Source organism: Cherax quadricarinatus, chromosome 19 (genome assembly GCF_038502225.1).
Source record: "Cherax quadricarinatus isolate ZL_2023a chromosome 19, ASM3850222v1, whole genome shotgun sequence".
Lineage (NCBI taxonomy): Eukaryota > Metazoa > Arthropoda > Malacostraca > Decapoda > Parastacidae > Cherax > Cherax quadricarinatus.
Window position 1 is genome coordinate 27,397,147 of NC_091310.1, and position 24,827 is coordinate 27,421,973.

Genomic DNA, 24,827 nt, shown 5'->3' on the forward strand with positions numbered 1-24,827 from the left:
ACTTACTGGGAGATATGAGCATTACTGGGACTACTGGGAGACTTGAGTTGTATTGATGTGGGACTTACTGGGATAGAAAGGTTTGTACTCCACCAGTCCTGAGCCCTCCAACTTGAAATCCTCATCATCTCCCACTGCGGTGAGGCCGAGGAAAGGTACATCAAGGAAAAAGGAAAACAAACATAAGTCACTAGGTGTGTCCTCACAAAGCTGTAGTGTGCCGTGCGCCTTGCTGAGGCTCACACATGCCCCAGATGTTAAGATGTGTAGTGACACCTGTCAAGTCACTTGGTGCAGCCTTACTGCTACAGCTGTCACATATATGGCGACTGACATTTTCTGAATGTGAGATACAGGTGTTGGGCCAGAATTCAGAGGCAGGTGTCCAATACATGTAGTAGAGCCTGACACCTGCTGCTGCATTCAGATATCTGTGTCTGCTTGACACCTGGATCTCACATTTCACCTGCTGGCAGTGTAGAGCACATCTGGCAAGATATATAGAGCAACAAGCAGCTTAGGTCATGCAGCATGATAGCGCAAGTCAAGATTTTAAAATTGTGTAGCGGTCAAAGCTGAAATATATGGAATGAACAAGTTATAAGATATTAAGTTATCACAGTACTGCAAATTGGATAACAGTGAGAGATAACGAATACAAAAAATATGCAAGAATTGTATAATTACAGTCTTAGGACTGTGGTTTGTGTATTGTATTTCATATTCAAGCAATATTGTTGTACTGTTATAAGAACTTACTGATATTGTATATGCAATAAGGTAAGCTACAAAAATTAATAAATAAACAAGAGTGTGTGTGTTTGTGTGTGTGCTCACCTAGTTGTGGTTGCAGGGGTTGAGTCACAGCTCCTGGCCCCACCTCTTCACTGGTCGCTACTAGGTCACTCTTCCTGCTCCATGAGCTTTATCATACCTCTTCTTAAAGCTATGTATGGATCCTGCCTCCACTACATCACTTCCCAGACTATTCCATTTCCTGACAACTCTGTGACCGAAGAAATACTTCCTAACATCCCTGTGATTCATCTGAGTCTTCAACTTCCAACTGTGACCCCATGTTGCTGTGTCCCATCATTGGAACATCCTGTCTCTGTCCACTGTGTTGATTTCGCTCAGTATTTTACATGTCGTTATCATATCATCCCTCTCTCTCCCGTCCTCCAGTGTTGTATCCACATAGGACATGCTCCTTAGCTCTGGGACTAGTCTTGTTGCAAACCTTTGCACTTTCTCTAGTTTCTTTATGTGATTGGATAGGTGTGGGTTCCAAACTGGTGCTGCATATTCCAATATAGGCCTAATGTACATGGTATACAGGGTCCTGAACAATTCCTTATTGAGATGTTGGAATGCTGTTCTTAGGTTTGCTAAGTGCCCATATGCTGCAGCAGTTATTTGGTTGATGCACACCTCAGATGTGCTTGGTGTTATACTCACCCGAAGATCCTTTTCCTTGAGTGAGGTTTGTAACCTCTGGCTCCTTAGACTGTACTCCGCCTGCCGTCTCCTTTGACCTTCCCCACTCTTCATGACTTTGCACTTGGTGGGGTTGAACTCCAGGAGCCCATTGCTGGACCAAGCATACAGCCTGTCCAGATTCCTTTGTAGTTCTGTCTAGTCCTTGTCCGACAGAATTCTTCTCAACTTCACATCATCTGCAAACAGGGACACTTCTGAATTTATTCCTTCCATCATTTTTATTTTTATTATCACACTGGCCGATTCCCACCAAGGCAGGGTGGCCCGAAAAAGAAAAACTTTCACCATCATTCACTCCATCACTGTCTTGCCAGAAGGGTGCTTTACACTATAGTTTTTAAACTGCAACATTAACACCCCTCCTTCAGAGTGCAGGCACTGTACTTCCCATCTCCAGGACTCAAGTCTGGCCTGTCGGTTTCCCTGAACCCCTTCATAAATGTTACTTTGCTCACACTCCAACAGCATGTCAAGTATTAAAAACCATTTGTCTCCATTCACTCCTATCAAACACGCTCACGCATGCCTGCTGGAAGTCCAAGCCCCTCGCACACAAAACCTCCTTTACCCCCTCTCTCCAACCTTTCCTAGGCCGACCCCTACCCCGCCTTCCTTCCACTACAGACTGATACACTCTTGAAGTCATTCTGTTTCGCTCCATTCTCTCTACATGTCCGAACCACCTCAACAACCCTTCCTCAGCCCTCTGGACAACAGTTTTGGTAATCCCGCACCTCCTCCTAACTTCCAAACTACGAATTCTCTGCATTATATTCACACCACACATTGCCCTCAGACATGACATCTCCACTGCCTCCAGCCTTCTCCTCGCTGCAACATTCATCACCCATGCTTCACACCCATATAAGAGCGTTGGTAAAACTATACTCTCATACATTCCCCTCTTTGCCTCCAAGGACAAAGTTCTTTGTCTCCACAGACTCCTAAGTGCACCACTCAATCTTTTCCCCTCATCAATTCTATGATTCACCTCATCTTTCATAGACCCATCTGCTGACACGTCCACTCCCAAATATCTGAATACATTCACCTCCTCCATACTCTCTCCCTCCAATCTGATATTCAATCTTTCATCACCTAATCTTTTTGTTATCCTCATAACCTTACTCTTTCCTGTATTCACCTTTAATTTTCTTCTTTTGCACACCCTACCAAATTCATCCACCAATCTCTGCAACTTCTCTTCAGAATCCCCCAAGAGCACAGTGTCATCAGCAAAGAGCAGCTGTGACAACTTCCACTTTGTGTGTGATTCTTTATCTTTTAACTCCACGCCTCTTGCCAAGACCCTCGCATTTACTTCTCTTACAACCCCATCTATAAATATATTAAACAACCACGGTGACATCACACATCCTTGTCTAAGGCCTACTTTTACTGGGAAATAATTTCCCTCTTTCCTACATACTCTAACTTGAGCCTCACTATCCTCGTAAAAACTCTTCACTGCTTTCAGTATCCTACCTCCTACACCATACACTTGCAACATCTGCCACATTGCCCCCCTATCCACCCTGTCATATGCCTTTTCCAAATCCATAAATGCCACAAAGACCTCTTTAGCCTTATCTAAATACTGTTCACTTATATGTTTCACTGTAAACACCTGGTCCACACACCCCCTACCTTTCCTAAAGCCTCCTTGTTCATCTGCTATCCTATTCTCCGTCTTACTCTTAATTCTTTCAATAATAACTCTACCATACACTTTACCAGGTATACTCAGCAGACTTATCCCCCTATAAATTTTGCACTCTCTTTTATCCCCTTTGCCTTTATACAAAGGGACTATGCATGCTCTCTGCCAATCCCTAGGTACCTTACCCTCTTCCATACATTTATTAAATAATTGCACCAACCACTCCAAAACTATATCCCCACCTGCTTTTAACATTTCTATCTTTATCCCATCAATCCCGGCTGCCTTACCCCCTTTCATTTTACCTACTGCCTCACGAACTTCCCCTACACTCACAACTGGCTCTTCCTCACTCCTACAAGATGTTATTCCTCCTTGTCCTATACACAAAATCACAGCTTCCCTATCTTCATCAACATTTAACAATTCCTCAAAATATTCCCTCCATCTTCCCAATACCTCTAACTCTCCATTTAATAACTCTCCTCTCCTATTTTTAACTGACAAATCCATTTGTTCTCTAGGCTTTCTTAACTTGTTAATCTCACTCCAAAACTTTTTCTTATTTTCACCCACTCTCTCATTTGCTCTCTTTTTACATTGCTTCACCACTCTCTTAACCTCTCTCTTTTTCTCCATATACTCTTCCCTCCTTGCATCACTTCTACTTTGTAAAAACTTCTCATATGCTGACTTTTTCTCCCTTACTACTCTCTTTACATCATCATTCTACCAATCGCTCCTCTTCCCTCCCGCACCCACTTTCCTGTAACCACAAACTTCTGCTGAACACTAACACTACATTTTTAAACCTACCCCATACCTCTTCGACCCCATTGCCTATGCTCTCATTAGCCCATCTATCCTCCAATAGCTGTTTATATCTTACCCTAACTGCCTCCTCTTTTAGTTTATAAACCTTCACCTGATGCTTCTATTCTCCTTGTATCCCATCTACCTTTTACTCTCAGTGTAGCTACAACTAGAAAGTGATCTGATATATCTGTGGCCCTCTATAAACATGTACATCCTGAAGTCTACTCAACAGTCTTTTATCTACCAATACATAATCCAACAAACTACGTACTGTCATTTCGCCCTACATCATATCTTGTATACTTATTTATCCTCTTTTTCTTAAAATGTGTATTACCTATAACTAAACCCCTTTCTATACAAAGTTCAATCAAAGGGCTCCCATTATCATTTACACCTGGCACCCCAAACTTACCTACCACACCCTCTCTAAAAGTTTCTCCTACTTTAACATTCAGGTCCCCTACCACAATTACTCTCTCACTTGGTTCAAAGGCTCCTATACATTCACTTAACATCTCCCAAAATCTCTCTCTCTCCTCTACATTCCTCTCTTCTCCAGGTGCATACACGCTTATTATGACCCACTTTTCGCATCCAACCTTTACTTTAATCCACATAATTCTTGAATTTACACATTCATATTCTCTTTTCTCCTTCCATAACTGATCATTTAACATTACTGCTATCCCTTCCTTTGCTCTAACTCTCTCAGATACTCCAGATTTAATCCCCTTTATTTCCCCCCACTGAAACTCCCCTACCCCCTTCAGCTTTGTTTCGCTTAGGGCCAGGACATCCAACTTCTTTTCATTCATAACATCAGCAATCATCTGTTTCTTGTCATCCGCACTACATCCACGCACATTTAAGCATCCCAGTTTTATAAAGTTTTTCTTCTTCTCTTTTTTAGTAAATGTCTACAGGAGAAGGGGTTACTAGCCCATTGCTCCCGGCATTTTAGTCGCCTCATACGACATGCATGGCTTACGGAGGAAAGATTCTTTTCCACTTCCCATGGACAATAGAAGAAATAAAGAACAAGAGCTATTTAGAAAAAGGAGAAAAACCTAGATGTATGTATATATATATGCATGTGCATGTCTGTGAAGTGTGACCAAAGTGTAAGTAGGAGTAGCAAGATATCCCTGTTATCTAGCATGTTTATGAGACAGAAAAAGAAACCAGCAATCCTACCATCATGCAAAACAGTTACAGGTTTCTGTTTCACAGTCATCTGGCAGGACGGTAGTACTTCCCTGGGTGGTTGCTGTCTACCAACCTACTACCTATCATGTCATTCACAAATACCAGAAACGGCACCGGTCCTAGGATTGACCTCTGTGGAACCCCGCTTGTCACAGGCGCCCACTCTGACACCTCGCCCCGTACCATAACTACCTGTTGTCTTCCTGATAGGTATTCCCTGATCCATTGCAGTGCCTTTCCTGTTATCCCTGCCCGGTCTTCCAGCTTTTGCACTAATCTCTTGTGTGGAACTGTGTCAAAAGCCTTCTTACAATCCAAGAAAATGCAATCTACCCACCAGCCTCTCTCTCTCTCTCTCTCTCTCTTTTCTGTGTGTGTGCACGTGTGTGTGTGTGTGTGTGTACTCACCTATTTGTGGTTACAGGGGTCGATGCATAGCTCCTGGCCTTGCCTCTTTACTGTTCACTACTAGATCCTCTCTCTCCCTGCTCCATGAGCCTTATCAAACATCGTCTTAAAACTATGTATGGTTCCTGCCTCCACTATGTCACTTTCTAGGCAATTCCACTTCCTGACAACTCTATAATTGAAGGAATATTTCCTAACATCCCTATGACTCATTGGAGTCTTCAACTTCCAATTGTGACCCCTTGTTTCTGTGTCCCATCTCTGGAACATCCTGTCTTTGTCCACCTTATCAATTCCTCGCAGTATTTTACATGTCGTTATCATGTCTCCCCTAATCCTTCTGTCCTCCAATGTTGTCAGGCTGATTTCCTTTAATCTTTCTTCATAGGACAATCTCCTTAGCACTGGGACTAGTCTTGTTGCAAACCTCTGCACTTTCTCTAATTTCTTGACATGCTTGCCCAAGTGTGTACTCCAATATGGGCCTGATATACATGGTGTACAGAGCCTTGAATGATTCCTTACTGAGGTATCAGAATGCTATTGTTAGGTTTGCCAGGTGCTCATATGCTGCAGCAGTTATCTGGTTGATGTGTACCTCAGATGTGCTCAGTACTATACTCACCCCAAGATCTTTTTCCTTGAGTGAGGTTTGCAGTCTCTGGCCACTTAGACTATACTCTGTCTGTGGTCTTCTATGCCCTTCCCTGATCTACATGACTTTGCATTTGGCATGGTTAAATTCAAGAAGCCAGTTGCTGGACCAGGCTTGTAGCCTGTCCAGGTCTCTTTGTAGCCCTGACTGATCTTCATCCGATTTAATTCTCCTCATTAACTTCACATCATCTGCAAACAGGGACACTTCTGAGTGTATCCCTTCTGTCATGTCATTCACATATATCAAAAACAGCACAGGGCCTAGGACTGATCCCTGTGGAATCCTGCTCGTCACAGTTGTCCACTCTGACACACAGTCACGTACCATGATTCGTTGTTGCCCCCCCTGTCAGATATTCTCTGATCCACTGCAGTGCCTTTCCTGTTATGCATGCCTGATCCTGTAACTTTAACATTAACCTCTTGTGAGAAGCTGTGTTGAAGGCCTTCTTGCAGTCCAAGGAAATGCAATTTATCTACCCCTCTCTCTCATGTTTTACTTCTGTTACCTTGCCATAAAATTCCAGTAGGTTTGTGACACAGGATTTTCCTTCCCTGAAACCATGCTAGTTGTCATTTATAAGCTTGTGTCTTTCTAGGTGCTCCACCACTCTCCTCCTGATAATCTTCTCCATGACTTTGCATGCTATACACGTCAGTAACACAGGTCTGTAGTTTAATGCCTTGTGTCTGTCTCCTTTCTTAAAAATTGGGACTATTTGCCATCTTCCATACCTCAGGTAGTTGCCCAGTTTCAATGGATGTGTTGAAGATTTTTGTTAGTTGCACACACAGCATCTCTGCTCCCTCTCTAAGGACCCACAGAGAGATGTCTGGTCCCACTGCCTTTGAGGTATCAAGTTCACACAACAGCTTCTTCATCTCCTCCTTGGTTGTGTGTATTTCATGCAACACTTGTTGGTGTACCTCCCTGTTCTGACTTCCTGGAGTCCTTCCTGTCTCCACTGTAACTTCTTTAAATCTCATGTTGAGCTCCTTACATACTTCTTGGTTGTTTCTTGTGAACTCCCCACTTTCCTTCCTCAGCCTGATTACCTGGTCCTTGACTGTTGTTTTCCTCCTGATGTGGCTATACAACAGCTTTGGGTCAGACTTGACTTTTGATGCTATGTCATTTTTTATTGTTGCTGAGCCTCCTTTCTTATCTGTGCATATTCATTTCTGCCTCTTCAGCTAATCTCTCTATTTTCCTGGGTCCTTTGTCTTCTGTACTTTTTCCCTTCTCTAGTACACTTAGTTTTTGACTCCCTACACTTCAGGGTGTACCGAGGACTCGTTCTGGTCTTCCCATTATTTCTGTTTCCCTTGGAAACAAGCTTCTCTGCTTTCTTGCATTTTGTTATCATGTAGTCCATCATTTCTTTTACTGGTTTTCCTGCTAATTCTCTTTCCAACTGAACATCTTGCAGGAAGTTCCTCATGCCTGTCATTTATACATACAAGAAATATTGATCCCAATACTGATCCTTGTGGAATCCCATTCATAACACTTGCCCATTTTGACACTTCTTCCTAGACAATCACTTGTGTCCTACCTGTCAAGGATTCCTTGTCACTATATTGCCTTCTCTGAAATTCCTGCCTGCCCCTCTTAGAGTTTGTTGCAGTCTTTTATGCAGTACTATATGAAAAACCTTCCTACAGTCCAAAAATATGTAGTCTATTCATTTTCCCCCCTCTTGCTGCCTCACTTCTGTTTGTCATGGAACTCAAGTAAGTTCTTGAAACAAGAATTACCATTTTTAAAATTGTAGTAGCTGTTTATGAATCTGCTCCTTCCCAATTACTTTGCTATTTTTCTTTTAATAATCTTTTCATAACTTTCCATACTGTGCATATCAGTGACATCAGTCTGTGGTTTAATTAATGCTACATGTCTGTTCCTTTTCTTAAATATTGGAACTGCAGTCACCATCTTCCACACCTCTGGCAGCTGTCCTGTACCAAATGACATTTAAAAATGCTGCTATTGATTCACACAATGATTTTGCTTCCTCTCTCAGAACCCACAGAATTTTTATTCACTCACACTTCCTTCAAAACAGCTAGTTTCCTTCTTCATTTCTTCTTCCTCTGGTATGTGTGTTGTGTCCAGTACTCTTTGGTAATTTCCTCTGCAAATACCCTCTTAAATGTTTTGTTTAGATCCTTGCAGACTCCCTGGTCATTTCTTGTGAGTTCTCTCTTCTTCCCCAGTCTTATTATCTGGTCTTTTATAGTTGGCTTCCCTCTGATGTGGCTATGTAGAGGCTCTAGTTTAGATTTTGCTTTCACTGCCATGTCATTCTCAAATTCTCGTTCAGCCTCTCTCTTTATCCAACACATATTCATGTCTGCTCACTTCCCTGTTCTCCTACATTCTTTGCTCTCCATGTTTCTTCCATGCTTCACACTCTTAGCTTTTGCCTGTGTACTAACCTAACTGTGGTTGCAGGGTCGGACCCTAGCTCCTGACCCACCTCTTCAATGACTGCTACTGTGTGGGTGTGCAATTTAATTTAGGTCAAGGCTCAGAAATATAAAAAAAATATTCATGTGCTGAGAAAAGTCAGCAATATCAAGTAAAAATGCAGACTATAACTAAAAAAAGTATACTAAATATTTTACATGAATACATTCAATAAAAATTAAAGACAACTGTTTTGACTATCTACATTTGCATTCAAATGGCAAAAATCACCTGTGTGGACTACCTACTTAATAGAAAAACACACAAATATATACTTGCAGAAAATGCATACTATGCATCAAAGTACATTAAAAAAAAGCTATTCTAATAAAGCGCATGAAGCACTAGGAAAAAAAGTTAGGAAGAATAAGGAGCCTACCATAAGAGGTCAGTTTGAACAACCCACATTCGATTTAACTTAAGTTATTCACAGTACACTAATTAGGTCATCAATCAATGTTCAGGATACTCGAACACCACAATGCACTTAATCCCAACACCAAAAATTCACTTGTGTAGGCCAGCAGCAGCACAGCACATGGTGCTGTCCTACCTTCTATCCAAGGTACCCCGCCAGCATTATTCCAGAGACTGAAGCCGCCTCCTCCACTCGCTGTGTCGCCACCTGCTTTACCATCCAGGGTATCAATCAGCTGCCATGGAGAGGTAGAATATAATGACAGGTGTGGGTTAGAGGTCTTGTGGCAGGTTTGGTTTAGAGGTCTTGTGGGATGTATAAGGTATGAGTGGGGTGTATGAAGCATAAGTGGGGGTGTATAAGGTATGAGTGGGGTGTATGAAGTATAAGTGGGGGTGTATAAGGTATGAGTGTGGTGTATGAAGTATAAGTGGGGGTGTATAAGGTATGAGTGGGGTGTATGAAGTATAAGTGGGGGTGTATAAGGTATGAGTGGGGTGTATGAAGTATAAGTGGGGGTGTATAAGATATGAGTGGGGTGTATGAAGTATAAGTGGGGGTGTATAAGGTATGAGTGGGGTGTATGAAGCCTAAGTGGGGTGTATAAGGTATAAGTAAGGTGTATGAGTTTATGTATAAGGTATGAGTTTATGTATGAGGTATGAGTGGGAGTGTATGAGGTATACAAGTGGGAGAGTATAAAGTATGGGAAGATTTATAATAGTTTTTTAGCATTTCATGAACTCCTAGTATAAGATGAGCTTCTCAGTATGATGTTGGGAGAACTCAATAGTCAACATGGGTTCAGAGCCTTTTTGTGATTATTATTATTATTATTATTATTATTATTATTATTATTATTATTAATTATTTATTATTGCTATAGGAGATTTCTGTATTAGTCTGGCAATAGTACTTTGTTCATAATAACTCATATATTCCTATGTGTAAGGCATTCAATATTTTATCACAATTTATATTCTTCATGTCTCTTGTTTCAATTTTCACTTTTTTCCATTATATTTATATCTGGTCACAATCATGAACAAGTTACAAAGGTAATGAACTATTTATATGACCAGATGTAGACATATAAATAGTTCATTACCTTTATAACTTGTTCAGCTATCAAAACTTTACAGCTCAATCCTGGGACCCATTACGTATATACCTCTGTAATCTTTTGATACCAACCACAGGATGGGTATAGGGTGCATAATAAAGATATTAAACTAAGCTAACCAATATGAGACACTTAGGAAATTGAAATCAAGTTCCTTCTTCCTTCTGTTAATATATGCTCAGTTTATTAAACTTTCTCATGGGAAATATTTTCTTATTTTGCATAAAATTCTGCTTTATATTTGTAATTATAGTTTATGTACTGTGGCAAAATATTTATATAATGAGTAACATTACTGAAGCCAGTACTGTTCCATATGGAACATTACTGGTGGTGACATTACCTTGTGAGGAAAATATTCTCTCTCATGTGTTTACATTTTAAAATAGAAAAAATCTTTCATTAAGTAAGTTTATTCAGATATAGGTATGCAAATACAGTTACATAAATTATCATACATAGCAACAAATGTGTAGATTTCCTAGGATAACCCAAAAAAGATCAGGCAAAATGACTTATTTCCATTAGGTTATTGTAACAACATGCCATTAATTACTCCATATTTTGTAGTTTCTGGATAAGTCTTTTATAAAGAAGTTTATCAAAAGTTTTTGTGATGTCCAAATAAATGAAATCTGCCCATCAGTTACTTTTATCGTTTTTTTGGGCAATAATTGGAGACTTCATATACTGTATTGTGTTTGACCGAAGCTGAGCTGCTGCATCAGGAAACAGTTGTCCTGTTTCCTGATGAATGTTAGCTAACCTAACCTGATTCCCTCAATAACAAGTAGGTGAACACAGCTAGGTGAATACTTATCCCTCAACATAGATGCTAGTCAACATACTCACATATACACTCACCTGGTCAATAATAATCCTGCGGTCCTCCTCAGAGAGTCCTCCAGGAATGCCTGGTGGCCCTGGCTGACCAACTCCTGGCACTCCTCGTTCACCTGTGGGAACATGGGCACTGTGCTAACAACTTACTTATATCTTTATCTCCAGGTATCTCAATGTCAGAGATGACAATAAAAAAAATGAATACAACCATGAAGCAACACAGCCCCTTCTGCTGTACTGCACTACTGTGAACTAACTCAGTATACATATCAATGGCAGAACATACCAACAAGCAACTGTAAGAATTACCATTAATTTGCCCAAAATGCTCATGTATACTAGAGGCTTTCTTTGTGCTTTTGTGCCCCATGGCCTGGTGGCTAAAGCTCTCACTTCACACGGTGAGGGTATGGGTTCAATTCCCAGTGAGGGTAGAAACACTGGGCATGTTTCTTTACACTGGTTGTCTATGTTCACCCATCAGTAAAATGGATACCTGGGAGTTAGTCTACTGGTGTGGGTCGCATCCTGGGACTAAACTGACCTAATTTGCCTGAAATGCTCTGCATAACAAGTGGCTTTCTATATAGTATTGTGTCATTGATGTCAGCTAGGCCTGTATACCATGTACATGTACTTGTAGTAAATAAAAGTATTATTATTATTATTATTTTTTTTTTTCAACAAACTGGCCATATCCCACCAAGGCAGGGTGGCCCAAAAAGAAAAACAAAAGTTTCTCTCTTTAAATTTAGTAATTTATACAAGAGAAGGGGGTTACTAGCTCCTTGCCCCTAGCATTTTAGTTGCCTCTTACAACAGCATGACTTATGGAGGAAGAATTCTGTTCCACTTTCCCATGGAGAGAAGAGGAAATAAACAAGAACAAGAACAAGAACTAGAAAGAAAATAGCAGAAAACCCAGAGGGGTGTGTATATATATGCTTGTATATGTATGTGTAGTGTGACCTAAGTGTAAGTAGAAGTAGCAAGACGTACCTGTAATCTTGCATATTTATGAGACAGACAAAAGACACCAGCAATCTTACCATCATGTAAAACAATTACAGGCTTTCATTTTACACTCACTTGGCAGGATGGTAGAACCTCCCTGGGTGGTTGCTGTCTGCCAACCTACTACCTAAAATTATTATTATTATTATTTTTATTATTATTGTATACGTAGTACGGAAAGAAACAAAAATTTTGAATAGGAATTTTGAAGTGTTAGACGCAATTTATTTATTTATTTATTTTGTCTTTGCAAACAGTACATTGAGATTTTGTATTTACAATAGTGGGTTGCAATGCAAAGAGAGCCTCTATTATGCCTAGGCATTATGGGCCAACTTAACATTATTGGCTTACAGACTACTTAACAACAAGGATTATATCATAGTTGTACAGTAGGATAGTAATTATTTCATAGTTGTACAGTAGATTATTAATTATAAGTGAATCTAATTTGTATAATGCCATAAAACCACATATTGTATTTTGTTAACAAACCTGCTCAAGGAGTTACTCTTTACTGTTAAGGAAAAAATATGAATGCATTTCTTATTTATGCTATAACTAAATTTAAAAAGTAAATAAAATATCAGTCATTTCTCACAATGGTATGGTTACCTAAAAATGAAAACTCTTTCACAATTATTAATTCCTTAACTAATTCTCTTTGCCAGAAGTGCATGACCTAATTGTACAGTGCAACAATATGTTAAATCCCAAAAACCACTGGATTTTGCTCACTCTAATCTAACATGCTCACACAGGCTTGCTATATGCTCAAACTTCTACAGCAGTAGAACAAACTATTCACAACTGAAAGGATCTGGTTTGATTCCTGGACTGGGTGATGTATATGGGCAAATTCAGTTCATGTGTCACATTGTACATAGAATAAAACACTGAGTTAAGTCATCATAGCTATCAATTACTGGCTTATAGAAAAGCCCCAGAAGATGGAGTTAATTCCCTTGAAACACTTTTGAGGACACAAAGGTGAAAAATTTTCAAGTTCAAAGTTCTCACCTTTCTCTCCTGGTGTACCTTGCTGACCCTTGAAACCATCGAACCCTGGTGGTCCAGGGGCACCGTTCATGCCTGGTGCCCCTGGTTCACCCTTGGGTCCTGCCTTCCCATCATGACCTGGCAGTCCCTGGTGATACATATATGGTTAATAATATTCTTAGCCTCATCTCTGTTAGCATCTTAAGATTCTTTTGTTTCTGGGATTCAACTTCATTAGAGAATTCAATATTTAATAAGTAAATAATTATATATCTAGCCTACATTTATATTAAGGCACACTAGACAAAGATAACTTTTCACAACTAACCTACATATTGAAGATAAAGTTTCAGATGATGTTTCATCCATCCTAGACCATTACAAAGTCATCACTATAATGGCCCAGTATGGATAGAAACATCGTATAAATATTTTTTTTTTATTATCACACTGGCCGATTCCCACCAAGGCAGGGTGGCCCGAAAAAGAAAAACTTTCACCATCATTCACTCCATCACTGTCTTGCCAGAAGGGTGCTTTACACTACAGTTTTTAAACTGCAACATTAACACCCCTCCTTCAGAGTGCAGGCACTGTACTTCCCATCTCCAGGACTCAAGTCCGGCCTGCCGGTTTCCCTGAACCCCTTCATAAATGTTACTTTGCTCACACTCCAACAGCATGTCAAATATTAAAAACCATTTGTCTCCATTCACTCCTATCAAACATGCTCACGCATGCCTGCTGGAAGTCCAAGCCCCTCGCACACAAAACCTCCTTTACCCCCTCTCTCCAACCTTTCCTAGGCCGACCCCTACTCGTATAAATATATCACTTTAATTTGTAAGTTAGTTGTGAGCTGTTTTAACCATGGTATTGTGGCTTGTATTCTTCACAACCATTGTATTATGCTCTGATAGCACTTAAGAGTAGAAATCTGTATTATGCTTTACTCAGAGACAAGCAAAATTAAAGCCATGGGGACCTATGAAAGTATCATTTCAATAAAACCTGCATAATTTTCCAGATGACTTAATTGTTAAATCAAGTGCTGACTCACCCTTTCTCCTTTATCGCCTTTCCTGCCTGTGTTGCCTCTCTCACCCTTGGCACCAAGGTAGCCCCTGCTTCCCCTAGGCCCTGGGGGACCCTGCTCACCCTTCTCCCCAGGGGTACCCGGAGTGCCTGGCCGGGCTGGGGCTACTGCTAGACCACCATCAACCTTTGAGAAAAACCAGCCACCATTAAAGCTTAGTGCTTAGTCTTTTATATTTTATGACACAAACAAACTGACATGGATATATTAAATCAAAGGATGAGATACATAACATATATTTCAGTCTCACAATGGTTCTCCTTGGAAGACATGAGATGAAGTTCCATACAGAGTGAACTGCTGGTTCAGTTCTTGGATTTATCTCTGAGGTGTGAGGGTAGGAGACTTCTGAGACATAGCAAGAAAAGAATAAGGTTTTACAAATTCATTCAGTGGAGAGATTCATATATACTTAAAGAAATGTCACAGACAAGTCATGATTTACACAAATTTACCAATTTTCCTTAAAACTGAAAGAAAAGGTGGGAATATATAGATATTAAACTCCTGTGTGCATGCCGGAAAGTGGTGATATTCATTAATATCAAAGGATTTTAATATCTGAAAAGTATGTAACTATTTATCATCATCTTTAATATCCAGAGGAGTATTTAATATCATATTGTTACTGCTTACTCTATCAAGACCAGGTTTTACTTATGATTAATATAACTGTTGGAAGAACTGAAAAAATACCGAAAAGCCTAGTCATTACCTTAAACATTGTTCGTGGTTTCCACATTGGCTGCATGAAGGATACAAAAATGATTTAAAACCAGATTTTTCGCAGAGAAATCTACTGACTGTTAAAGATTACTTTTGACATCAAGAAACCAGTATACTACAACTACAGATAACACAATAAATCACAACTTACAAAGTGAAATTAAAACTATATGGCATTGTAGTCAGTTCTGAGCAGTTATTAAGTTATGACTTGTTAAAGATGGGCTGAAAAGTCATTTAGTTTCATCTCTGCAGTTTGTTTAAGTAAATAATTGTTCCAGTCACGGCACTACAAACCTTATTGTACACAAAGTCATTCAGTGAACTAAGCATGCCGTCTCATTCTATAACTAATATATTTTTATAATGTATCAAGCATCGATACATAGATCACAGTTGAACAACTGAATTAACTGCATCCTCATCATCTTTAAAATTGTTTCAATTTCATTATTGTATATTGTGCTTGATGATTGCTCAACTATTTAATCATTACTTCACACTTAAAATTCTTTCAATTACATTGTTTTAAATTGTGCTAAATTGTAATACTTCATTTTTTATATACTACAGTGGACCCCCGGATATCGGCCAAATCGGATTTGGGCAGCTTTTTTGGCCAAAATTCTATCCAGGATTTTGGCCGACAACTCGGAAATTGGTCATATTGGACGTGTCCGCCCACCACGCGGACTGTGCAAGTCAGTCTGGCAGTCTCTCTCAGTGAGTGAGCAACACTCCACGCACTCATCTAAACATTTCGTTCTAATCCATTGTTTTTTGTAGTTGTTTATTTGTGGGCCCAAGAGCTAACCAATGAAGAGCTGCAAGACCTTCATCTACAACAGTAACAGACCACAGCTGAGTAAATTGGTTCAGAGGAGGAGGAAGAGAGAGGGAAGAAGGTGCCTTCTTCAGCGATTAAGTACATTTCTGCAAAGTGGAGGGAGGTGCAAAGTTTTGTGGAGAAATATCACCCTGACCAAGTTGAAACAAGCCGTATTTGCAATCCCTCTCTGGGGTTACTTCCCTTCTTTGTTTTTTACTGGCACACCAGGACCAGTTTGAGAGTCACTGCACCCTTAGCACACAAAAAAACTGTCCAGAGAGGTCTGTTTCTGGCATCTCTAAGATTTGCCTGAAGCAGGACAAGGTTTTGTCACTGAATTCTATCGTGTTTCTCACTTTCTTTACCAAAGGGCTGGTACTAGGAACTTCCTTTGGGTGCATGGTGGCTTATTTCGCAGTCGCACTCAATAAACAACCACAAAAAACAATGTATTATAATGAAATGTTTGAATGAATGTGCAGAATGTTCCTCACTCACCCAGAGACACAGCCAGACTGACTCAGAAACGTGGGGGAATGGCGGGGGGATGCAATCAATACAGCCAATTTCCAAGTTGCTGGCCGAAATCCAGGATAGGATTTCGGCCAAAAAAGCGACTGATATCCGGGGTTCCACTGTATATCAAAACTGAAATTATTCTCTACCAAACTTATGAAAGCCATATAGCATGAACTAGTTGAATATTCAGTTTCCTTCTATTCACTGTAACTTGCCTAACCCTTTCACTGTCGGTGTTGGTACAGTAATACAACGTAAAAATTCTAGCTCCTTCAAATTTGGTGGGAGAAAGCTGGTAGGCCTATATGTGAGAGAATGGGTATGTATGGTCAGTGTGCACAGTATAAAAAAATCCTGCAGCATGCAGTGCATAATGAGAAAAAAAAACTCCGACCATGTTTTTGGTATACAATGCCGACTTTGAGGTGTATTTTTGTATGGTATATTTGGTTGTATTCTCATTTTCTTGGTCTCATTTGGTAGAATGGATGCTATATTACAGAAATAAAGATGATTTTGATTAGTTTCATGAAGAAAAGTACCTTGAAATTGAGCTGAAAGTAGCGGAAATGTTCGATTTCTGCCGATGTTCAATGTAAATAAATGACGTTACCTTCCAATATGTGTCCAACTGGCCAGTCTAATATGCATTCACGAATGAGCTGACATTATTTACAGAATTATTACAATAATGCAGTAGTCTGCATAACAGTAAATCTTCTATTTTTGTGTGAATAAAAATTCAAAATGGAAAGCAAGAGAAATAAAAGAGGGGCCTGGAGACATGACTAATGAACAGAGAAAATGTTATTTTAGTGCCAGGAATGTCTGCATTGTTTATTCTGGAACCTATTTTGAAACTGGCATCTTTTGAAATTTGTGTGAAATTGGCCAAATTGCCAATTTCTGACCACTTTATTGGGTAGTTGAATTCAGTAAATGGGCAGTTTTTTGTATTCAATTGATAGAACAAATGGAGTTCTAGCGAAATAGCTATGAGTTTTGTCGACTGGAACAATGGAATTGGCTGAAAATAGGGCTCAAAGTGGGCGAAATCACCGACGCATATATATTGCCAAGACCACTAACTTCATGAGAGCATAATTCCATAAGTTTTCCATCAAATTTTGTACTTTTGGTGTCATTACCATTATTTCATAAGAAAAAATAATTTTTTTTTGTTTTAAATTCTTCAACACTGAGAGCAAGTTTGTGAGCAGGGGTCTTGACAGTGAAAGGACTAATGACCATATGTAAAATTACAGCACTGTTATTGCCTTATTAATCTTAAGTTAGTCTTAAGCTTGCCGAAAATGCTCTGCATATAAAGGGACTTTTGGCATGTTCACCAAATTGTTACACTCCTTTGTAAAAACATGTATCATACTAAAATAAACTTGTTATTGCTATTGTTGCCACCAATGTGCATGTTACCCACTTTATAATAAAATATTGTCATTGACTGAATTGTTATTAGAAAAGTTTGACCCTTACATCGAAGCCTGCATTTCCCCAGCCAGGGGATCCTGGTGGCCCTTGAGGTCCTCTCTCGCCTGGTAGACCCGGAGCCCCATCCACACCTGACTCGCCTTTAGGGCCCTGCAGTCCCTCGGGTCCTAGACAGACACACAGATGATTACATTAAGTGATTCTACATTGAAGAAAATAAAGTTTTAGTTGTAATTTAATGAGACATAAACCTTTGTGAGCATAGTATATGTAATATTGTTTAATAAAGTTTCCTGATATGAACTCTTAATGTTACATTTGTGAAGGCATCTTTTTTTTTTTTTTCTAGTACACCATACCCCCGCCCTGCAATATGTTAACCAATCTTTCACTGCCTGGATTTTTTGTTATTCTCATCACCTTGCTCTTTCCTACATTCAGTATTAACTTCCTCCTTTTACATACCTTCTCAAATTCCTCCACCAACCTTAGCAACCTCTGTTCACAACCTCCCAAAAAATCTGTCACATTCAAAAAGCAACTGTGACACTTTCCCTTTTGTAGCTAATTCATTATCTTTTAAACTCACTTCTCTACTCAACACTCCAGTATTCACTGCTTTTACAACCTCATCAATAAATGTTAAGCAATCATGGTGATATCACACATAAGGAAATTTATTAAGGTACAGGTACACATAAGTTCAGTTACACAAATTTAGGTGATTACAATTATTATACATAGTAACATGCATAAATTACCTAGAATAACCCAGAAAAATTAGACAAAGTGACTTATTTCCATTGGGGTCCTTGTAATACCTTATCACCTTCACATTATCCCTGCCAGAAGATCAGACACTGAGTATGTCTACACCCTACCTGGGCTGCCAGGGTCTCCCCTGTCTCCTTTACTGCCTGGAGGACCTTCTGGCCCACGCTCCCCAGGGGCTCCAGGTCTCCCTGATGTGCCTGGTGTACCCGGTACACCATCCCTTCCAGCAGGACCTTCTGGACCAGGCAGTCCTTTGGGCAGTGTGGCCAGCACAGTGGCCACTAAGCTGGTCATGTTACAGGTACACTCGCCCTGGGGTCCAGGCGGCCCTTGCGCTCCTTCCCCAAACTCCATCGACTGAAAAGTGAGAGAAAAATTAGGGTCCCCTGCAATATTTTTTGATTAACACCTCAAGATGAAGATTACATGGAACCGAGTTACCAGCTGAAATACCATACAGCATGATGAAGTATAACACAAGACAAGATGTAAAACACACAATATGAAATATAACACAAGACAAGACCTAAAATACACAACATGAAGTACAATACACAAGACATGAGGTATAACACACATTCATGAAGTATAACACACAAGACATGAAGTATAACACAAGACATGAAATATAATACACAAGACATGAAGTATAATACACAAGACATGAAGTAAAACACAAGACATGATGACTCACCATGAGGTTCTCACCATCACCTGAGCCCAGCTCAGGCATGTCTGTGACAAAGCCTCTCCCTGGGGGCCCTGGGGGTCCCGGTGGCCCTGGTGGTCCCGCTACTGATTCCCCCGGGGGACCCTGTGGTGGAGAAAGAAAACATTACCCTGAGATACATATTCTAAACAGAAATATATAACTCAGGGTCATAATAAATGCCAAAACACAATTTTTTTTTTAATTTAAAATGTAATATACAGTAGATGGTCAAAAAACACATGTTCCTTTACCACATTTTCTCTATCATACTATTGCAAAATTGCATCATATTTCTGACCAACACTCCATAATATTCAACTAACATGGTGCCACTTCTGGGGAAAAACTTTGGAGCACCATGAGCTGGATGGTGGGATTTTTTCCCTCTGTCTAATGGGCTTGTAGGCAGTCTGCTTGTGGGTCAGGCCATTGTCTTTGTGGGAAAGGCCTAGCTTCCTCTCCTGCCACCCTTGTCTCACTTCCCATGTCTCACTGCTCTGCACATGTGTCACGTGTTATTCTCATATCTGTGTTTGTGAATCAGGTTTTTATCTTTTCTTCACCATATCATGCATCTGTAAAGTAACCATGGCACCCAAGAGGCACTTGAAAGATGCAGAAAGTGGTAAGAAAAAGTTTATGCATTCAATTGGTGTTATAAAGAAAATCGAGATATTAGACAAGCTTAAAAATGGTGCACGTGTGGTGGACACGGCGAGAGCTTATTGCTTTAATGAAGCATGAGTTCGTACAATTAAAATGAATGAGGCAAATATATGGGCTTGTGGAATGAATAATTCAGATTGACACCTCATGAAAAGAATGACACATAGATCACGACAGGTAAATAAAACAGAAAATTTACCAATTGAGTGGATCAAATGAAAAACAAACTTAATTTCATGTTAATTAGGGAAAAAGCCTTACAACTGTATAAAAAGTGTGTGATGAAGAGGGAAGGCCTGAACAAGAGTGTGTGTTAAGCACTGGCTGGTTCCACAAGTTTCAGTTATGTAATAGGTTACATAATATTAAAGTTTCTGGTGAAAGTGCTTCCACTGATCATACAGCAGCAAGCAATTTCCCTGCTGAATTGCAAGAGATTATTTCTGAGGATGGCTACAAGCCACAGCAAGTGTTTAATGCTGATGAGACAAGGGGTTTTTGGAAGATAATGCCGACAAGAACTTATATCAGTCAGCAAGAGAGCAAGTAAAGTTTATTTCTTTGTAACGGTTACAATGTGTGATTACAATTTTGATTTGCTAAGTACAAAGATAGCCACTATCATGCCAAGGCATTTTAGGCAGACTAATCCTAATACTGTATAAATATTGGTCAGAGAGCCTGTCATAAGTCCGAGGTGTCGGTAAACGAATACGTCATTAAGTGAGGAGAGGCTGTATTTAATTGTAGGAAGTCAGGTGTAGGTAGCCCTGGCTCCCTGTTCCAAACTTAATATACAATATTTAAAGCAGTCCAGAGAGATAAAATACACATACAGTACACTCATTATTTATTATAAAATATGTGTAGTCTTAATGGAGGATGAGAGGTGAGTAGTATTTACAGTGGAACCTCAAAAATCGAACTGCTCCCAACATGACCAATTATGTAAGTGTATTTTTGTAAGTGCTTTTATAAGTGTATTTTTGAGGGTTTGAAATGGACTAATCTAATTTACATTATTCCTGATGGGAATAAATTCATTCGGTAAAGGCACTCGAACAGCCTTCTGGACCGAAGAAAGTTCGATATTTGAGGTTCCACTGTATTTGTAGGAGTTCAGGTGCAAGTAGCCAGTAGATGTAGCCTGCCTGGGCTACATAGCTAAACAATATTTAATGTGGCCCAGAGCCATATTATTACCAATTACATACCTTGTTCACTGAGTTTAATCATTTCTAACAACTACCTTCAGATGCCATCATAAACAAAGGGAGAAGTAATGAGAATTCATGCCGAGAACTGTAAACAAAGCAGAATGTGTTAAGGGGAGTGACTGGGCCAAATGCAGATTCATACACATTTTCTCTGGTGCTGGACTAGAGAAAACGTAATGTTTTCCCTCTGCCCGGCTACCACACTTCATATTTATGTGACATTTATTGTACTGTGGGTGTATGTATCATGTTTCTATGCTATGTAATATGTTTCTTAAATAATTTTGAAGGCAATATCATAGATGGGTTAATGAAAATGTCTATATTAACATAAAATATGACATTTCATGTGCCCAAGAGTGATTATTATTACGTACTATTAGTATTATTACTATGGTATTAAGACTAGAGGGACACTCTTAGTGATTTTAATGTGTACCTACATGCCAGCACAGTGTGCAAGCATATTTAGGTACAGGTACACATAAATATAATTATCAGAGTACATATAAAATATGCAATAACTTTAAAACAATTGAAATTTTGGAAAGTTTCCGGACATAATAGTCTTCAGCTTCCAATTGTGACCCCTTGTTTCTGTGTCCCCTCTCTGGAACATCTTGTCTCTGTCCACCTTATCTACTCCATGCAGTATTTTGCATGTCATTATCACATTTCCCCTAATCCTTCTGTCCTCCAGTGTCATCAGGCTGATTTCTCTAAACCTTTCTTTGTAGGACATTCCCCTGAGTTCCAGAACTAACCTTGTTGCAAACCTTTGCACTTTCTCTAATTTCTTGATGTGTTTGACCAGGTGTGGGTTCCAAACTGGTGCTGCATACCCCAGTATGGGCCTAATGTACACAGTGTACAGTGTCTTGAATGATTCCTTACTAAGATACGGAACGTTATTATCAGGTTTGCCAGGCGCCCATATGCTGCAGCAGTTATCTGGCTGATGTGTGCTTCCAGAGACGTGCTCAGTGTTATGCTCACCCAAAGATCTTTCTCCTTGAGCAAGGTTTGCAGTCTTTGGCCACCTAGCCTATACTCTGTCTGTGGTCTTCTTTCCCCTTCCCCAATCTTCGTGACTTTGCATTTGGCGGGGTTGAATTTGAGAACCCAGTTGCTGGACCACATGTTCAGCCTGCCCAGGGCTCTTTGTAGTCCTGCCTGATCCTCATCGGATTTAATTCTCCACATTAACTTCACATCATCTGCAAACAGGGACACTTCTGAGTCTATCCCTTCCATCATGTCATTCACATATACCAAAAATAGCACTGGTCCTAGGACTGACCCTTGTGGGACCCCACTCATCACAGGCACCCAATGTGATATCTTATCACGCACCATGACTCATTGTTGCCCCCCTGTCAGGTATTCTCTTCCTGTTATATGCGCCTGATCCTCCAGCTTCTGCACTAATCTCTTGTGTGGAACTGTGTCAAAGGCCTTCCTGCAGTCCAGGAAAATACAATCATCCCACCCCTCTCTCTCATGTCTTACTTCTGTTACTTTGTCATAAAACTCCACAAGGTTTGTGACAGAGGATTTGCCTTCCATGAAGCCGTGCTGGTTGTCGTTTATAATTTTGTTCCGTTCCAGGTGCTCCACCACTCTCCTCCTGATAATCTTCTCCATGACTTTACCTGCTATACATGTCGGTGACACTAGTCTGTAGTTTAGTGCCTCGTTTCTGTCTCCTTTCTTAAAAATGGGGACTACATTTGCCATCTTCCATACCTCAGGTAGTTGCCCAGTTTCAAGGGATGTGTTGAAGATTGTGGTTAGTGGCACACACAGTACCTCTGCTCCTTCTCCAAGGACTCACGGGGAGATGTTGTCCGGTCCCATCGCCTTTGAGGTATCAAGGTCACTTAGCAGCTTCTGCACCTCCTTCTCAGTTGTGTGTATGTCATCCAACACTTGTTGGTATATTCCCTATTGGTGTTTCCCTCTATGCTGTCTTCCCAGAGTTCTTCCTATCTCTACTGTAAATACTTCCTTAAATCTTGTGTTGAGCTCCTCACATACCTCTTGAACATTTCTTGTGAATTCCCCACCTTCTTTTCTCAGCCTGATCACCTGGTCTTTGACCGTTGTCTTCCTCCTAATGTGGCTATACAGCAGTTTTGGGTCAGACTTGACTTTCAATGCTATATTGTTTTCGTACTGTTGCTGGGTCTCCCTCCTTATCTGTGCATACTCGTTTGTGGCTCTTCGACTAATCTCCCTATTCTCCTGGGTCCTTTGCCTTCTGTACTTTTTCCTTTCTCTAGTGCACTTAGTTTTTGCCTTCCTACACCTTCAGGTAAACCAGGGGTCCGTTCTGGTCTTCCCATTATTTTTGTTGCCCTTGGGAACAAACCTTTCCTCTGCCTCCTTGCATTTTGTTGTTACGTATTCCATCATTTCGTTTACTGACTTTCCTACTAATTCCCTGTCTCACTGAACCTCCTGAAGGAAGTTCCTCATACCTGTGTAGTCCCCCCTTTTATAGTTTGGCTTTTCCCATTCAACTCCTGCTACCTTCTCCACTTGTAACTCTATGTATTCAAAGCACAGAACCACGTTATCACTAGCTCCAAGGGGGCCTCTCATATGTGATGTCCTCGATGTCTGAGCTGCTCAGGGTGAACATGAGGTCCAGTCTTGTTGGTTCATCCTGTGTGTGTGTGTGTGTGTGTGTACTCACCTAGTTGTACTCACCTAGTTGAGGTTGCAGGGGTCGAGTCCAAGCTCCTGGCCCCGCCTCTTCACTGGTCGCTACTAGGTCACTCTCCCTGAACCATGAGCTTTATCGTACCTCTGTGTGTGTGTGTGTGTGTGTGTTTGTGTGTATACTCACCTAGCTGTACTCACCTAGTTGTGGTTGCATGGGTCGAGTCACAGCTCCTGGCCCTGCCTCTTCACTGGCCACTACTGGGTCACTCTCCCTGCACCATGAGCTTTATCATACCTCTTCTTAAAGCTATGAATGGATCCTGCCTCCACTACATTGCTTCCCAAACTATTCCACTTCCTGACTACTCTGTGACTGAAGAAATACTTCCTAACATCTCTGTGATTCATCTGAGTCTTCAACTTCCAACTGTGTCCCCTTGTTGCTGTATCCTATCTCTGAAACATTCTGTCTATGTCCACCTTGTCAATTCCTCTCAGTATTTTGTGTCATTATCATGCCCCCCTATCTCTCCTGTTCTCCAGTGTTATCAGGTCTATTTCCCTTAATCTTTCCTTGTAGGACATACCCCTTAGCTCTGGGACTAGTCTTGTTGCAAACCATTGCACTTTCTTTAGTTTCTTTATGTGCTTGGCTAGGTGTGGGTTCAAAACTGGTGCCGCATACTCCAATATAGGCCTAATGTACACAGTGTACTGTGTACAGGGTCCTGAACGATTCCTTATTAAGATGTCGGAATGCTGTTCTTAGGTTTGCTAGGCGCCCATATGCTGCAGCAATTATTTGGTTGATGTGTGCCTCAGGAGATGTGCCTGGTTTTATACTCACCCCAGGATCTTTTTCATTGAGTGAGGTTTGTAGCCTCTGGCCCCCTAGACTGTACTCTGTCGGCAGTCTTTTTTGCCCTTCCCCAATCTTCATGACTCTGCACTTGGTGAGACTGAACTCCAGGAGTGTGTGTGTGTGTGTGTGTGTGTGTGTGTGTGTGTGTGTGTGTACTCACCTAGTTGAGGTTGCGGGGGTCGAGTCCGAGCTC

At 40.5% G+C, this 24,827-nt stretch overlaps 1 protein-coding gene across 9 annotated transcripts in view; it reads right to left on the bottom strand.

The window, feature by feature from the left end:
• Positions 1 to 24,827, bottom strand: part of LOC128688281 (collagen alpha-1(XVIII) chain) — a 472,640-nt gene that overhangs the window by 105,267 nt on the left and 342,546 nt on the right. For 7 of the 9 annotated variants that reach the window (XM_070086587.1, XM_070086585.1, XM_070086590.1 and 4 more), the window contains 9 exons: positions 19,205 to 19,324; positions 18,618 to 18,867; positions 17,782 to 17,903; positions 14,929 to 14,958; positions 14,178 to 14,339; positions 13,139 to 13,265; positions 11,126 to 11,217; positions 9,274 to 9,373; positions 69 to 134 (listed from right to left, as the gene is read on the bottom strand). In XM_070086587.1, coding sequence (XP_069942688.1) covers positions 69 to 134; positions 9,274 to 9,373; positions 11,126 to 11,217; positions 13,139 to 13,265; positions 14,178 to 14,339; positions 14,929 to 14,958; positions 17,782 to 17,903; positions 18,618 to 18,867; positions 19,205 to 19,324 — 1,069 coding nt within the window. The remainder of the gene's footprint in view (positions 1 to 68; positions 135 to 9,273; positions 9,374 to 11,125; positions 11,218 to 13,138; positions 13,266 to 14,177; positions 14,340 to 14,928; positions 14,959 to 17,781; positions 17,904 to 18,617; positions 18,868 to 19,204; positions 19,325 to 24,827) is intronic. The other 2 variants (XM_070086589.1, XM_070086586.1) reach the window with 2 other exon arrangements.